This window comes from Ischnura elegans, chromosome 9 (genome assembly GCF_921293095.1).
Source record: "Ischnura elegans chromosome 9, ioIscEleg1.1, whole genome shotgun sequence".
Classification (NCBI taxonomy): Eukaryota; Metazoa; Arthropoda; class Insecta; order Odonata; family Coenagrionidae; genus Ischnura; species Ischnura elegans.
Genome location: NC_060254.1, coordinates 27,419,401 through 27,437,958, shown reverse-complemented (window position 1 = coordinate 27,437,958; position 18,558 = coordinate 27,419,401). Strand labels below are relative to the sequence as shown.

The following is an 18,558-nucleotide window of genomic DNA, read 5'->3' as shown; positions in this document are numbered from 1 at the left end:
TGGAGGTGGTGAAATATAATGAAAATTCAGATTACTTTCCGTATGAAAGAATTCTCATGGACCTGGAATACAACCACGGATGCTTGGCATCTGCGCATAACTCTTCAATATCCAATTGCTATGGTAAATCGGTAACCTGGTTGGCGCAATAATTCACGCAGTGGTCCGAAGAGACAGAGGTCATTGATTCGATTCCCACCTCTCCGCCCCGGGAATTTTCTTTTGCCAGAATGGTGTGATGAATACAATTATCTAAATGACATTGGAATGTAAAAGCAGCAATAAAGCCCAGTGGAGTAAAGTGAAAAGTGGAATGTATAAACAGTAGCAAAGGTGAGATGCCTGGAGCATGTGATTAAGGATTTAAAACAGAAATACAATTTCATCATCGTCAGTTGTCAAAAATCCTAAGATTGGTTTGACGCAGCTCTCCATTCTTCCCTCCTATCCACTAACCGTTTTAAAGTGATGTATTTATTCTCTTTTACAGACTTAATAATCTTCCCTATGTAACTCTTTCGGGGCAGTTTCTTACCCCTCTTCCCTTCCACCAACCCTTATACGATTGTTTTCATCAGGCTTTCATGTCTAATAATATGGCCAACTAAGTTCTCTCGTCTTCTGCTTAAGGTTTTTAGATGACTTCTCTCTTCTCCTACACTTCTTAGCACTTCCTCGTTATTCACACGGTCGATTTTATTTTATCTTATTTATTCTTCGGTAGTACCACTTATGAGTCTAAAATTAACTGATATGACTGTTGACTAGAGTGCTTCGTCAAACTATTTTTCAGATTGTGGCTTATGATGAGTTGTGTTATGGGTTTTTTATATTAATTTTTTTAGTATGAGAGAGGTGATATTTGTTTACTCACCTCGTTGTATCCGATGAAGCCAGCCTCCCTGGTGTACGGCCCAGAGGTTCCAGGTCTCGATGCAGGGGCGTAGAGACCCGTCTTGTCCTCTTGTGATAGGGTGAAAGTTCGGCCGTGGAGCCCGACACCCATGACTAGTTTCTCAGCTGGTGCTCCATTCTTTATCCAATAGTTCATGGTGAAGTTCTAAAAAACGATTTCATAGCGCAATTATATTCACTGACTACTATCTTGGACAGGTAATAAGGTTAGAACTAGGAATGAATCGATTCCAAATGTCGATTATTGATTCCACATATTCCCGGGAATGCCTCGTTCGCATTACGATTGTCCGAGCGATCGTCCTAACGATAGTTGGCCGAACTAGTCGTGTGAATACATGTCCTGAAAATAGTTGACGTAGTTCCGAACGTTCTCACTTTACGATGGTTAGGCGCTGGGTGACCGAAAAAGGAAGCGACAAGAGAAAGACGAAAAGCTCGTGAAGCTCTATTTTTTTCATGGATTTGTACTAGGAAGAAAGAATATTGGCGGGAGAAAAATTATTCGGTAAATACTACACGTTGAACACAGTAATATCTTGTACCTGCATACCTCAATAGCTTTGCTAACCGTCAATTTCCCGTTCACTTTAGATGTCAGCATTAGAGGGCAGCACAGGTTTTACTCATCATCGTGTGAATGCACGATAGTTCCGACCACGAATATTACAATAGAGGATTCTCAAGTCCGCCGCTAGAATTGTTGTCGCTCCGCGCGCATTATATTCAGTTTTCAAATATCGCCACCTGCGGCGCCACTAGGCATTAAGATCTACCTTTCACGACGAAATGCACGGCAGCAATAGGGGACTGAGCCAGTAAATCACATTAACCACACTAGTAAAGCATGTGAGGCATTTTCCAACTGAAATGAAACAATCCGACCACTTCTACCATCGACCAAAACGAAATATCAGAGCTGACAATCAAGGGGGAATCTGTTATTAGCAATTTTTTACGCATTCACATACACGGCAGCAATACGTAACTGAGCCAGTAAATACTATTAACCACACAAGTAAAGTATGTGAGGCAATTGTCAACTGAAATGAAACAATCCGATCACTTCTACCATCGATCAAAACGAAAAATCAGAGCTGACAAGCAAGATGGAATCTGTTATTAGCATTTTTTTTTGACGCATTCACATACACGGCAGCATTCCTGAACTGAGCCAGCAAATCATGTTAACCACGCAAGTAAAGCATGTGAGGCCATTATCAACTGAAATGAAACAATCCGACCACTTCTACCATTGACCAAAATGAAAAATCAGAGCTGACAAGCAAGGGGGAATCTATTATTAGCAATTTTTTGACGCATCCACATTTAACGCACTGGCTATCTCCCTACCATCTGACGTCTTGATCACGCCCAGAACTTTTACATCATACCATGGGCATTTCAGCTTCCTAAGGAGAAGCCACGGTGTCACGTCCTGCCCAAACAAATTATTTTTTGAAGGAAAAAATACCGAGGTAAAAATATTATTCTACTTAACCATTGTTCACAAAACAGCTTCATGACAACCCACAAATTTCATAATTTAAAGGCCCAAAATAGCATAAAATATTATCATTTTCCCCAGAGGAAGGTATCCTTCTCCCACCCCCTGCCCCTCCAGGTAGTCCTGGCTACGCCCATGTAAGCATCAATAATATTCCTAAGCTGGAAACATATATATAATATAACATATTTTGATATCCTATACTGTGATCAATGGATCCATGGCCATAGATGAACAACTCTCCTCAACAAAGAGGTGATGCCTCCCAATAATTCCAATACTAGCACCTCAAGACTGCACAACAACCAAGACGGTATGTAATAAAGACAGCTATCACATTACTTGATGTAATCCACTTATTAGGAAGGATACGAATTATGATTTCACAGAACATTGATACCCATTTAATATAAAAACAGTACCCTTAGAACTTGATTCATAAAAGGAGGAAGTATTAGTGAGTAGCAGGAAGTTGATGGCAATGCGAAATAATTATGGAAGATTAGTGCAACCTATCAGAACAATTTTTAAATAAACGAACCATAGTTCTTTCACTTCAAGTGAAATTCTTCTACAACAATAAGTTGCTGAAAAAAGTTAACTCATACAGAAGAGCAGCAAAAGATAAAGTCAAATAGAAGATCATGCTCAATATTTATTTGACATAATAAAAGGTGGTGCAAAAGACAGTTCACAAAAATGTAGCACAAAAATTTTGACTCCACGGACACAATCAAGGTTCTTCTTGCCCCAGCATTACCTCATACAATAGCCCTTCCATTTCCATATTTTTGAAGTCAGCCGTAATTAATGTACACTTTCATGGTAGAACTACAATGATATATATTCCAGAAGGGATCCAAAATACTATTCCACAATGGGCATAAGTTGTAAGAAAAATAGTCAATGTTCTTTCTTATAGACGATGTTTGGCCAATCAAAGCATATCTTATAGCAACTGCTGCTTGTGTAGCCTCTTGCCAAACCAGAAGTGGGTGGGATGTGATTCAGCTCAGTTCACCACAGCCACAGATATGCTCAAGAAAGGTGCAGGAGTCTCACAATGCCAACGGGTGCTAGTAACATTGATCTGTAATATTGAAAATGCAAATAAGAATGTGTACACCATGGGCATGCATATAATGAACAGCAATTTTAAGCAATGCAAAGCAGGAGTTAGTTCACTCAAGGTAATACGAGGTAGGTTGCAAAGTTGATTAGCAATGATTAAAACCATCAAGGAGGAAGAGCACGGAAAACATAACTACCAAAGATGCATAATTTACATAATTATCACAGGAATCTATCAAGTAACAATCTGATGTCATAGGTGGATCCAGGGGGGGCACGTGCCCCCCCAGACCCTTAAATAATATGCAAAAGTTTTAATTGCGTTAATATTGTTGCCCATTATCATTACATTCGTTTTGTATTACGAGGTATCCTTGTGCCCCCCAGAACAAAATCCTGGATCTGCCCCTGTCTGATACGCTACCACTTCACAAAAGGGTATATGAGTGTTAATCACCACTTGAATGCTCAGGAAAAGTTTTATTTTCACATATGACTGAAGGGACAGCGGCACCAATAACCACCGCCACCAACAGAAAATTAAAGACTCAAAAATTTGAAAAACTCTACTTACTAATGAAAACTTACGAATAAAGGCAAAACCAATACTTTCTCAACACGTCAATGGTGAGAAATTTCCCCTCTATTGTCCATTTTACGTAAACATGGCCCAAGTCTGTAAGAACCATAACAATGGCCTCCAATGAAAAACCAGTACCACCGACTCGCAGTTTGATGAAAGTTGGCAATTTTCATTCTTCCACGTAGGAATGAAACAGTGTAAAATATTTCTTGCCTATGTCTACTCGTTTTTTTTCACGACATTTGAAGTCTGGGTGAAACTACAGTTTATCAATGAATGCGGTCTCCAGAGGCACTTGTACTTCCAGTGGGAAATAATTTGTCTCAGCCATACTTTTCATCAAATTCTTATGAAAATTTGCACGTCTACTGTAGAAGTCATGAGGATTCCAAATACTTATTGAAAGTTATGCTAAGTGATATTGAAAAACTCTCTAAACTGTTATGTTTCACTAAAATTTAGAAAATTTTTCGTCAAAAACATGGTGCTATAAAACATCAATTTTTGACCTGAGGCAATATGTGAATCAAGCCAAATTATTTTTTCTAATATCCATATACATAATCGTGGCTGCATTAATGGCCTCTAGTTGTCTCCGTATGATTTGCGGAGATAGTTAGGCCGTCTCGGGGGTGTATCCTTGGTATGAAGGTTTATGATGTAAAGAGGTTCACTACATACAGGTTTTACTGTAGCGCTATAGACTTGGTTTGATCATAATCAATTTTAAAAATCAAAAGTATAAGTCTCAACAAAATTTCAACTTACAATCAAAGTGCAATTGATGAGGCAGCTTTAGCAGAGCAATATTTGCTTGAAGAGTGGTTTTATTAAAAATTTCACTGCTCATTTTTTCATTGAACATATTTCTTAGTTGCTACCATAACCTGCCTTGACCTCACATCTCCACGTACCTGAACAACACCAGCATAGATGGTGAATCTTTGTCCTTTGAAATGTTTCGGAGTAGCGTTTCATGAATATGCTTCATACCAAATGAAAGAAACACACCTGAAATAAAGAGAAATAGATATAAGATGGAATGACAAGATATTTAGAGCACCAAAACAAAGAATGCACACATACCATCAACCCTGACATCCAATAGCTTAAATGCCAAAGAGAAGGAACGGCATAATCCATTATCAATTGAAACAACTATGAGGGGCAATAGCTGATGCTTTCAAATAAGTAGTAGATGTACCACATGACTCCACTTCGTGCCAAATGAAAGAGATAAACCTGAAATAAAAAGAAATAGATACTAGACGGAACTGAATGAATGACAAGATATTAGGAACACCAAAACAAAGAATCCGCACATATCATCAACCCTAACATGTCATAGCTTAAATGTAGTATCATATATTATATGATGGCATGAAAATTCTAATTTCTACACACATTACCATGGCCTTCACAGACAACACTTGCATTCACTGTGAATGAGCTGGTTCAGTGAGACATAAGTCAAAGGACATAAGCCATAAGGAGCCAAAATAGAATTCCACGATGGACTTCAGCCATAAAAAAGATGGACAATGTTCATCTTTATGGCATACAGTTAGCCAATAAGAGCACATGCTGGAAACCAATGTGATCAATGCAGTACCACACCTAACTGAACGCAGGTGGTAAGAATTTCAGTTAACTGTAGCCTTATGTCTACATAATAAACACTGAGAAAAAGGTGAAGGCGTAGAGTATATGAAATGCATAAAAAATAAGCGTCCAAGGGAATATATGTTCAGCCTTCAGGGAGGGCAATATTTCATAACTTAATGAATTTTAATGAAATTAACACATAAGAAGGAAAAAATATCATCATCCTGAGTAGATAACACTGAAAATACTTGTACCATGCCACTTAAAGTGAAAAGCATTGAAACTAATAGTTGGTATGTAAGTATAAGTAATATAATAAGAGCATTAATAGAGTGGTATACTTACATTCACAAAAAGTAACTCTGCAAACTTCTGTATCATGAAAAAAAGCACTATGAAAACACAAGCATTCAGAGTCAGACATAATACAGGCACTCAAATTTTAACTGTTTCCCTCTTATGGTTAAGTCTGTGAATGGAGACAAAAATGACTAACAGCTTATACCCCATTGTAGACCAGGCCTAAGTCATGATATTGATTGCTGAAATTTGTTGGAAATGTTGGGAAAAATTCGTGAAATATTATAAAGCCAATTACCATATCATGTGCATCGCATTTCACGCACTTAAGGCAAACAAAATCAAGTAATTTCGCCCCACCCATCAACAGGCTACTGAGTATTGCCTTCATCCTCCCACGTAAAAGTAAATTTGACATTAGAAGGGAAGAAACATAATCTACAATAGATTATATTTCTTCTATTACAATACGAAATTAATTTCTTCACCAGCTCCATTACTTCATGAACATTTACTAACATGATTTAAAAGGATATAAGAGGCAAGAAAGGAATAGGACAAATGACGCCGCATTAGTAAATCCAACGTCGACTGCATGGTACACCAGAAGAATCAGTGGGTGTAGCATAACAAATGTAGACCAGAATTAGGACACTCCAACAGCATTAAATTCATCAAAAGTGAAAGAGTATTTTTGAAACTGCTCACTTAATTACTACACTACAGTAAACAAATACAGTAATATGATTACCTTTCACCATTGACGGCTTGAACAGACAGACCAGCACATATCTGTTACTCATTCACATCATCAATGAGACGAAAAACAGCGAGGTTAAGAATTTTGAGTTCAGGAATAGACATCTCTCTTCCATAGAATAACACCTGAAAAATCCCATAAAAATATATTGACTCAAAGCACAGCTTGCGATTGCACAGACACTACATGTATATATTGCATTAAGCACACTTCATAGGCGGAAAACCACAAATCAGCGACAAACGAGGACTTCACCTTAACTTTTAGGAGAGCGCTGCTTTTATTAATCACCACTGTTTTTTCGCACTGGACCCCGGCCACTTGACGATGGAACCGTCTAAAAGTTTAATGTCGGTACACCGCTCAATTGATCCCTCTGGAAAGTGGTCCTAAAAGCCAACATCTCGTTCCGATAACTCCCTGTTCACGTGGTATCACCCGCCACCATTTCTGCATTTGGGCAACATTCTGAAAAAAATTCATCCAATAACAGCTCCGATAAAATAACACAAGTACATAACTCCAAAGCTCACGCGCAAATTAATAGTAATCCTGCCACAATGCAAGACGACCAACGACGCCATTAGCATATTACGAATGCCAGAATCTAGACCTCGTGAGTTTCTACATGATAATTCCAAATAATGAGCAGTATTATACTATAATCACAGCTTTTTTAAAAGATAAAACCAATTTCTTTGCATTCTCCTGGTCCTTGAAAGCATATTCATAAAGGAACATTGTAATCATGCCGGCATCCACACACAGCGACCAAGACACGCCGCTACATTGCATTTCTATCCAAAGCTTCACGGCACAATCACTTGTTGGGCTCATGGAATTAACCTTGAGTCCGGTAATAAATAATAGTTTCAATTTTTAATAATTTCATCAAAATCTACCAAAAATAGGTGATTTACTTACCCTTGCTTGGAAGAGGCTTTCGTTGCGTACGCCCAGCTCCTTACTACGTCTCTTTTGGCAATAGTAGCCTCCTTTCCACCCAGGGACACAGCAACGCCGGTCAGACCTCATTGCTAAAGCCGAATAAAACTGAATCTACGACTCTCACTACAAAAATTACTGCAAAAATCCGATTAAAGACGGAGCGCGTCGCCCCACTTCCATTAAGCTTAATGGGGAAAATTACACTGACACAGATATCAATGCCTAGTGGCGCCGCTCTACGGCCAATGTTGGCGATCGAATAAAATGCGCGCCAAACGGCAACAGGTGAAAGGCTACCCATTGGCCCTTCTGGAGACTCCTGTAATGGAGTCCCCTTGGTTCCGACAATCGCTCGAACAATCGTAATGTGGATGAGGCAGAACGGAATCGGAATCGATGATCGATCGCCTGAAGCCGATACCGATTCCATCGATTCTAGGAAGATAAATATATATTTTGAAAATAGACCTTAATCTTTGGGCATAAAGGCCGCACCTTAGCCATTGATCACTGTACATTTAAAAATATATGTGTGTAATAGTTTAAGTGTTAAATATTTTATTAAAGGTCAGGATGAATCTAATTCTATATATGGAAAGATAGTACTAATTTGCAAGTTTCAATAAATAGCCTTTTGGGACTCTTGGTGGTCTTTGTTATTTTATTCCATTAAATTCTTGAATTTTAATTATAGCGATGCTGCTGACAAATCAATATTTCAACTTTTTGTAGGAATAAGAATCGATGGAATCTGGATTGAGAATCGGGAATCGATTTTAAAGAATCGGAATTGGAATCGAAATCGGAAAAAGTGAAATCTACTCATCCCTAGTTAGAACCTTGGAATCGCTGTTTTAGAAAATATTGGACACCACAGCGATGTTGACGTTTATTTTTTAAACCAATTTAGAACTTTATTCGATGCATTGTTTATTTTTTAGCATCTAACATATCTATGTGAATGATACCAAAATAAAACTTAATCCATTTATTTATTTTAGTAAGTCATTGAACTTGGTACTAGGGAAACATACGATGTAATATTCTACCTCAAATTTCTGATAATGCGTTATATAAAATGGACAATTTATTCCATGTGTGTCACACGTTTTTTTCCTTAAAATGTGCGTCATACAATATAGAAAATACGCTTTGCTAATAGCGTATAATATGATTTTTCTGGTTTCATTAAAGTACTGTAATAGTTGCTCACAGAAAAAAGCTGGACTACATCACTGAAGATTTCAATTCCCGCCATCTAAATATTTTAGCAAAAGTTTTTTGAAAGTACATTTTAGCGTTAACTGTATATTTATTGTATTTTTGTAATACATTTCTTGTAAGTAGAACAGTATCTTTTCGTCTTCTGGCATAAGTAGATTACGAGTCTCTCACCGCCCGGGAGGATGGGAAAAATTAATTTCGATTAAAATCTAAAATCGAATTTTAAATGCTAAAGATAGAGGAAATAGAGATCGAGCCTTGATCATGGAGTTTCGAACCATACTCAATTTTTTTATTTCGAAATTGACCATTACGTTTGATCTCAGCAGCGTCACCACCGGGCTATGATAACGTCATCCGTCCCATGTGATAGGCTTTAAGGCCAGTATAATTGAAATGCACGCCCCCCATCATCAAGAAAATATCTCATTCACGTGATCATTCGTAAAAACTTTAGTGAAGCGGAATAGTTCCAAGCGGTAATCCCTAGGTTAATATCCGTGCATTTCTAAATGTACGACTATTAATTAACGCAATACATTTCTTGGTATTTTCACTGCTGTTCAAATATCTATTTCGACGGTTTTTCGAATGTTTAATACATTTTTTGGACAAATTGTATTTTCTTAGAATTTTCGATTTTTTCGATTAATCGACCTTTTGGTTCAAATTTCGATTTTTAAATCGATTGCTCGAAAAATCGATTTTGATCGACATTTTCCACAGCTAGTGCAGTTAGATTTCATTTCGAACATGATGCATAATTCCTAAGGTCTATTATTTTTTCATAAGTTGCCTGTATTTCAATTGCTTTATTTCATAATGAGTTTTCGGGTGCCTTCTACTATTGTCTCATCGATGATACTGTGTTCAATGAACTCAAGCACCCTATTCCAATACTACCTTGGAAAATGGTGGATTCGATGAAAGAAATCGCTCATCGGGTTTTTCATTTTAAAATTAATGCATTATCCCCGTCTTCATAATAAGTAACAGGTCTCATAGAAATATGAAAACTAATTATGTCATAGAACTGAATTTTTTTCTTTAAATTTCCTACCAGGGAATTGATCCGATCACATCTGAGTGATAAGTGGTGAAAATGTTTGCTTCCCCGAAGTTAATTAGTCATTTCATAATTATTATATCATTGTAACAATTGCCTTCATTCACAGCCGCAATGTCAACCCATCAACATTTACTTACGATATTTGAGTACACGAAATCACCATAGTCCAAAGGATTCCTGTACAGAGGTGAATGGTGTCCTGTGACTGTATCCCAGGAACCATGGTAATCGTAGCACATGACGTTGATTAGATCGAGGTGCCTGTAAAAAGGAACAAAAGCGAATGTATGTTAGGTAACTCGTGAAAACCCTATTTGATAAGTTTCTGGATTGAGTTTCAAGAATGCTGCATATTTTTGATTACTCGAAAGTGAAGATCAATGTCTTTTTTAACCATTGATATGTACCTAGAATTGAACAAATGGAAAAGAATGTCTTTAACATTCTTGTGTGTAACAGCTATGATTGTACATGCGTGAAGGAAGGTTGATGATTGAAAAAACGAATAGTTGCGATCATGATTTTGGACTTACTTCTAATGATGTGCGCCCCATGCGACTTACACGTAAGTCATGGAGTATCGGAGGTTTAGTGGAATAAATATTATGTCCGGTGCAGAAGGAATTCATCATCGAGCTTACAAAAATATAAAAGAAAGCTGCGCGATTCGTGGAGGAAACTCTGGGAGCAAACGTTATAGAGCTTTTCTATTAAATTGGCTGGGGGCCGCGAAAGGTTCATGGCTACCTGGAAGCCCTGGAGTGCTTGAGCTATTAAGAAGAGATATCTATCAGAGTGACTCGGATAGCGTAATATTAGAGATTCATTTTCCTTGGCACGGCAAAAACGATAAAACAAGGGATATTTTGTCGTCCGGATTGGTAGGGGAAATACGGGAGGAATGGGACAGTGGGAGGTATGTGACAGTTCAAATTTATCTGTCTTGATTTAAGTTTTTTAGCTCTTGTTTTTCTCACATATATCAGAAGTAGTAGCTGCATTTCCTCCTAAAATGGCTCCTGGCTCACATTTCTCATTGTGAGTTAACAAGGGGATATTGGTTTTCACACCGATTATGGAAACTTTCGTGAGATGCTTGAACTTAAGATTTTTATTATTTTAGCTATGGCTTTCTCTCGCTGGAAGGACTGATGAAAATTCATGTCCTTTTTGTCTATACCTGATAATTTTAATAATTTTTAGTTGGTTTCTAAAACCTAATAATACATGAGAAATAAAAATGACCCTTAAGGGAGGTCTGGGACGTCATATATGTTGAAGGAATGGGACGGGGTCCCACTCCTTCCAAGCACTATTATTTTTTGTAAGTTTTATTTTAAAAGGCATTTTAATTTTTAGTACATATTAAGAAATTGCGCCTAATAAGTAACCTAGAATGGTAAGAGTGTAAAAACCCGGATATGGTTCCAGTGCCAAATTGTACCATTTTCGAAACTGTGAAGATGTTTTGTGATGAAGGAAAAGTGTGTAAGAGGTAGCAAGAATAAAGAAATCATCAAAATCTGCATTACCAAGACATGCAATGAAAGCATTTGCTTCCAAGGACAAAGACAGTGTAATTTTTCAATGTACTCTGATATGTGGAATGGTTTTCCTCTTTTTTACTACACAGGGAAATCTTTTAGTAATGTGTATGATGATGGATATAATTTAAAATTCACGCGAAAAAGGGCATCCAATTCAAAAATTTTCTTCCCTCAATAAGAAGACATTAGTTTTATAGAGAAAGAAGATAATTTTCTAAAACTGAATTATTCACTTTTGTTTAAAGACTATGAAAGAGTGAAATCATTGTTCACATTTACTAATGATACCGTAAATCGTGTAAATATGGCCAGGAATTACTAAAACACCTATCATTTATGTATTTTGAATCAATCACCTATTTTTATAGCTATTTTTGTACATTTACATTAGTAACCCATTCCTCCAGGATGAGGGAGGACTGGGACAAATGCCATATGTTCAGAAAATGCTACATTCCACTGTACTCACCCATTATAATTTATCGAAGAGTTTTCTATGGAATGTTAAGGGTTAAGGTAACTAAGGATTGCTAAAAATTGGATTTAAGCCGCTAATATTTTCACAAAAATTGTATTCCAAAATGTTCCCCAGCCCTCCCTAGTTTCCCCTATTATAGGGATTCATCTCTTCCGAAAAATAATGCAATTCGATTTATTTTAGATGGGTCTCAGGAGTCAAATATCGCGGCTTTCTTTCCTTATATTAAGCGGCTTAGTTCCTTCCCCCGCAACAACAGCTTTTGAGGCAGAAAAAGGAGTCGTGTGAGTATGTACATCAATGAAATGTGATTCCTATACAATCATTAATATTTCCTATACTTACTTTCCCATGGCTGGAATATCGTAAGCAGGGTCGATCGTTCCTTTGAGCGGAGACACGGCAGCTGTCATCAAGAGACCGTGTTTGTCGAAGATTGCACGCATATCGGACAAGAATGCGGCGAAATTTTCCTACATTAGAAGAAGAGGAAGCAGTGTAGCCAATTGTTTCATATACATTTTAAAATAGTGCAATGCGCTGACTTCAACTTAGACTCTATGTTTTGAGTCTTAAAGTGAAATGCAAGTAGAACTCATAATGCGGATAGTGAAGACAAGACTTTAGCTTTACAATTCTTAAATCAGAGACTGAGTGTTTACGAAGGTTTATGTAAAAGCAGAAATATCCCACCACCTACGTAATCTTTATATTGAATCCTTTAGGAGTGTTATTATAAAAATTATTTATGAAGTAAAATGTCCTGCCCCTCTTGGTCAAACATATTAAGAGCTTTCTTTTCCTCCTATAAAATGCATTCTTGCATCAGTATCTTTGCATTAACATGGATTTTGTAAATCATTTACCCTTTTTTGCTGTTTCAATAATTAGGTCTTCGAGTTTCTTACATATTTCAAGCATACTTTCTCCTTGCAAATCATTATAGATAATTCATCGTTCACTTCTTTCTCATCCACTACATATTCCCTATCCTCCAAGTAGCTCTTATCTTGGTCGCCTTTAACCTATCCACCCCCTTTTCTCAGTACCCCAATTATTCTTTTAATGACCACGTAATCGGAGGAAATGCTATTTAGTTATGCTAATTAGATAAGCTAGCGGCGGCTTAGCTAATTAATAAGCTAAGAGAGAATGCTAATTAAGTGATATATGTACTTATACCTTATCCTCAGGTTTTCCACCTCTCTGGGATGGATATTGCCAGTCGAAATCTAAGCCATCAAATCCGTATTTCTTCAGGAAATCCACAGCGTTCTCCAGGAAATGCTTTCTGCTTGATGCATTGGAAATCATCTATAACAAAAGGTTAGATACCATGTCTTTTTATTCTTAGGTTTTCGAATTGTACGCTTAAATTTGTCCGTTAACACATTATGCTAGGGAAGTGACGAGAAAAAGTCTATCTACTTCTACATATCACCCAGATAGTCTTATATAGTCTTAGGGAAATATACGTGCTTATCCTTAGGAAATGGTTATCTTGCTTACGTCTGAGTATTTGCCTGATCCTTCTTTCCATCCTCCAATAGCAAGAAGCGTCTTCAAGTTAGGATTATTCACCTTGAGCTGGGTGAAACGAGTGAAGGCACCTTATCGAACGAAGAGTAAAAATGTAAACAATAATTAATACACTTTAAAATCACAAAAGTAGAATATTGTATAATGAGGTGATATGAAAATTTTTATTAACATTACGCCTATTCGATGTCACCGATTTTAATTCACATCAACACATTAATCATCCGTAATTAGAATGACCTCCGCAAATGTCTTTTGTAAATAATTGTAACATTGTTTTATAAATAACGGGAAATTTTTCAGCTTTTCGATCCTTCATCATCTTATTAGAATATTTGTGGCAAAAAAATTAATACCCCCAATCCTTTCGCACATAAATTAATGACGTCATTAACTCTTGCCGAGCAGGTCATCGTTTTTTTAGCACTTTTTGGCCTGGCACATTTTCTTCACATGGTTTTTAAATGCTCAGAACTCTTATTAGGGAGTAATTTTCTCAATAATATTAACCCACGTTATTTCACTCATTTAAATTTCACCATGAAGGTGTTGTCCTGAAAGCTGCTATCCAAACTCCGCGATATCCAAACTCAGAATACTTGGATCTAGCTATTAAATAGTCTCTTTAGAACCCACGAACTTGATTTTAAATAATCTGAGCGATATATCCCTTAAATAATAACATATTCCCATTTCGGAGCAGAATTATTTTAAATTCTCTATTTCTTGATCCAGTGGAATGGCTTATTTCAAATCTATAGTCATGTATTGTGATCTTGTCTGTAGAAGCCGTGGTGGTAGTCACCAACAGATGTATGGAGACCAAGGGAATTAGCATGATATTATTCATTTGAAATTTGAATTTCCCATGTTTTTTTGGTCTTCGTTCATATCCAGTTCCGCTCAAAGTCCGACTTTCTCTTATTTATCTAGTTTCAATGGCATTAAATTGGTTTTGCCTAATGATCTACTATCATGCTTTGGTGCAGTATATTTATCTATCAGTCATATTTTAAGCACCCGGAGTTGACAGGATCGCAGTCAGGTTGACCTGCTGGTTAAAAAGAGCTACGATGATTACACAATTCAAAAAACTAATGGGGAAATACTATAAATCTTGATGTAAAACAAATGATCACCATCTTCATCGGAACCTTCAGCGTTCTAATGAGTACTAAATTGGAAAAAAATGCTCTCCGTGTATTTCTTTGGCAATGCGGATGGTTTTTGGCTCCTGTATTGTGGATAGTTTCTTTTCTCTTTTTGTGAATCTCTTTTGCATTATTTCCTGACCTAAATCACTGATCTGATATGATAAAATTCGCAACGATACGGGAATTCTCTCATAGTTACTGTATAACGCCCAAAAAGACATGATGAAAACGCGAAGAGATTATCGAATAAGTGACTCCTGTATCTGTCTCAGCAAAATTATCCAGTGCGAAGTTTCTTCTGAATGTGTACAGGAGAGTGATCACGAATATCAAAGACGAGGATGCTCAAGTCAGAGCCTCTAATTGTGTCGTCATCTGAGTCGCTTTTAAATAGGTTTCGAAAAGTCGCTACATCGTCGCTGGCAGACAAAAGTGATCCTAGTTTAACGGGGAAATATGGTATACATAAGGGTGTTAACCGTAGTTTATATTTACATGATTATGTGATCTATCAAATGCATAACTATTCAATGCTATTCCTTGCAAATGCAAAAATTATGCTGCAAAACATAGGAAAAACAGGTGGATCGCATTGTACTCATAACCGCGGCGCAGACATTCTTGAAATACGATGAAGTGTCAACAGAAATCAGCCTCATATGGGATGGAATTGAATCTCCTCTATGCAGTCCCCATCAAGGAAGTTCGGAGTGGGGGGATCGGATTGGTGTGGTTGCTATATTGTTGGCTTCCCACCCGGTGGGCCAGGGTTCAAATCCCGGCAGCGGCAGAGAATTTTCAGAGACTGCCCGATCCCTGCTTGAGTGTTGTGTGGAGGACATTTCAAGCGCAACACACCGTTCGTCGGATGGGACGTTAAGCCGTGGTCCCCTTGGCGCCTTTCGTTAAGAGCAAGCTAATGCCGACGCCAGGTTTCTCTCCAACCTTCCTTCCATACCCTTCTCTCATGGCGCAAACGACCTCAGCTGTCGGTCGCCTCCTCCAAATACCAACTTCGGAAAATGATATCAAGTGAGGAGGTGTTGCTGAGAAACGGCAAACCACTTGGGCGGATCCCTTGGTGTTATCAAATTATTTGAGCCTAGGTGAATGACATCGGTTATTCGTTACGATTAGCTCGAGAATTAGCTAAATAAGCTACGGATCGCACGACGCAAAACTAAGGTTGTCTTCACTTTCATTCCCTGTTATAATTGAAACTTGAAAAATTGGCACAAAAAAACCTGTTTCGCGGGACTTCCGTGTACACTAATATCCATTACGAAGTCTTCAGCCGGATGTGGTACTGATAACTTCATATATATTCACAGTCTATTACTTAAGGGAAGCTCAAAAAGGGTTACCATGCATAAATTTGTTACGACGGCAATGATACCCTTCAATTTACCAGTTCTCGGCCTTGAAAACAGTTCTCTTTAAAAAAAATTCCGTTTCCACTCGTTACCTCTTCCATCGTGGTCATAGAGGTCGTTCGATGGATCCAAGGACACCATGACGCCCTCGTATTTGCTTAGTCCGGAAAACTCGTAGATGACATGGGTGCAGATGGTCGGGTCAATGTCTTCGACGTCGAACTTTCCGGCTCCAGGGCGGTACACTGCCCAACTCCCGAAGTAGCATACCAGCACCTTGTCCTTGAGAACCATGGGCTTGGACCCTACGGCCGCAATGCCGACCAGCAGGAGCAGCAGGGCAATCCGACATTGTGCCATGGCTATCCTTGCTGCATGAACGGTAGAAGAAACAATTGACATAGTGCCGATCATTTGTATAACTTACATTGTTTCTAACTACGTATGCCAGAATGAGTTTCTACAGACATTTTTTCACGCGTATAGACATAAGGTCACAGAAGAAATGCATAGGTTTCAATCCAAGTGTTCCTGGATGATGCCTTGAAAGTCTATGCGAATGGGAGGTGAAAAAATCACTAGACTCGAATACATCTGTCCCATCATTTGTATGATAAAGAGCACTTAAATGATTTCATTCGCCGGTTTTGTCGCCAAATGGACAAATATTCCGAAAGGAAATCTTCGATTTTATCGACGTTACTGATTATACATAAAAGTTTTCACATTTTTCAAAAGTACAGTAGGTATAAGTAAGTATTTCAGTTATCAGTCCATTCATTGGGATGGCTTGTTTACTTCCAATTCATTGCTCAAAGCTCATTGGTGCGACGTTCCAATTGAGGTATTTAGTTTTAGACCTTTAAAAATTATCAAATGATTTTCTGCTGACATTTTTTCACGCAAATAGACTTAAGGTCACAAAAGAAATGCATAGATTTCAATCCAACTGTTCCTGGACGATGCCTAGAAAGTCTAGTCCTGCTGCCTGAATGGGAGGGGGAAAATCACTTAATTCGAATACATCAGGCCCGTCATTTGTATGACAACGAGAACTTGAATGATTTTATTCACCAGTTTTGTCGCCAAATGGGCAAATATTCCGAAAGGAAATCTTCGATATCATTGGAATAACTCGCAGGTAATATTCTGTGAAAAACTGTACTGAATATACATAAAAGCTTTCACATTTTTTTAAAGTATTAGTAAGTATATCAGTTATTAATCCATGCTTTTAGATGACTCATTGACTTTCATTTCACTGTTTAAAGCCCATAGGTATGAGTTTTCAATTGAGGTGTTTACTTTTAAATCTTCACAAAACATTTTCGGTGATCGTTGAGGCTGCCTTTAATTTTTTATCATTATTACATAATGCTGCAAGTAGGCTATTGCCTGTTGGCAGCATTAGATTTGCACCATGAATAAGAAATCTATCTATCTATTAACAAATTAAGAAACAGCAAAGGCACCTATTATAAAAATAATGCATTAATTCTAATATTATACAAAGGCAATTGAACATTGACCCCGATAGCCCAATTTTAAATACTACATAAAATACATTAATTCTAATATCAAACAACTATCAATGAACATTGGCCCAATTAACCCAATATCAAACTCTCCCTAATAAACGACCACCTAATTAACCAATAAATGATGAACACTTTTTCTAAAAATGTTTGCATTTGCGAGGAAGATCATAAAAATAACTTCAGTTATATCGTTCGACTCCTCCATTCCTTGACATAGGAAGTATTTTTTCAAAATGTCTGTTTTCTGTTAGTTTAACTTAATTTTGAATTTATGATCTTTCCTTCCTATGTAGCAAGGTGAGTCCAGCATTAGACTTATTTTTTTCTAGCCCCACTCTTTTATAAAGGCTTTTTACACCCACATAACCTATTTATAGTCCTTCTCACTTTTAGAGGTATCCATCCTAAACCCCTCAGCATAGATGTCACACTTTCCCCCTTCTATGTTTCCCTAGAGTACACCTAGCTGCCTTTCGCTGAACCTTTTCAAGCGTTTAAGATTTGTTTTTACCATGGGGGTCCCACACCGAAGTAGCATATTCTATTATAGGTCGAACCATAGTCATGTAGGCCATTTCTTTGGTTTCTTTTTTACTCTCTTTTATATTTCACATGACCCAATGCAGAGTTTTATACGATTTTCGCACCACCTTATATATATAAATTCCCCAATCAAGTTTTGATTTTAAATTAATCCCCGAGCACTTAAAGTCGTCAAAGTTGGCAATATTTTCCCCTGGCAAGATTTATTACCGGCTGTCCTTGTTCCTCCATCTCGTGAATGTAATTTGCTTGCATATCCTCGTGTTAAAATCCATTTTGTTGAAGATTATCCATGAAGATATTTTATTTAAATCATTCTGAAGGGTACACCTGTCAATTCGCGATGTTTTTAAATTAAAATAGAGGGACTAGTTTGATGTGAACAGATCCTTATAGACGTAACA

At 37.4% G+C, this 18,558-nt stretch overlaps 1 protein-coding gene and 1 long non-coding RNA gene across 2 annotated transcripts in view; both read right to left on the bottom strand.

The window, feature by feature from the left end:
* The window catches only part of LOC124164906 (probable chitinase 2), a 29,525-nt gene extending 13,103 nt beyond the window's left edge, over window positions 1–16,422 (bottom strand). The window contains exons 1-6 of the mRNA XM_046542136.1: window positions 16,166–16,422; window positions 13,517–13,617; window positions 13,190–13,321; window positions 12,353–12,480; window positions 10,120–10,243; window positions 875–1,060 (exon numbers count right to left, since the gene is read on the bottom strand). Of these exons, the coding sequence (XP_046398092.1) occupies window positions 875–1,060; window positions 10,120–10,243; window positions 12,353–12,480; window positions 13,190–13,321; window positions 13,517–13,617; window positions 16,166–16,367 (873 nt within the window). The 5' untranslated portion in view covers window positions 16,368–16,422. The remainder of the gene's footprint in view (window positions 1–874; window positions 1,061–10,119; window positions 10,244–12,352; window positions 12,481–13,189; window positions 13,322–13,516; window positions 13,618–16,165) is intronic.
* LOC124165771 lies at window positions 3,058–8,026 on the bottom strand. The gene is made up of 6 exons (XR_006866312.1): window positions 7,666–8,026; window positions 6,997–7,209; window positions 6,733–6,866; window positions 5,163–5,318; window positions 4,991–5,087; window positions 3,058–3,512 (listed from the first exon to the last, which is right to left on the bottom strand). It is a non-coding gene; the product is annotated as an uncharacterized LOC124165771 (long non-coding RNA).
* Window positions 16,423–18,558: the final 2,136 nt, after the last annotated feature.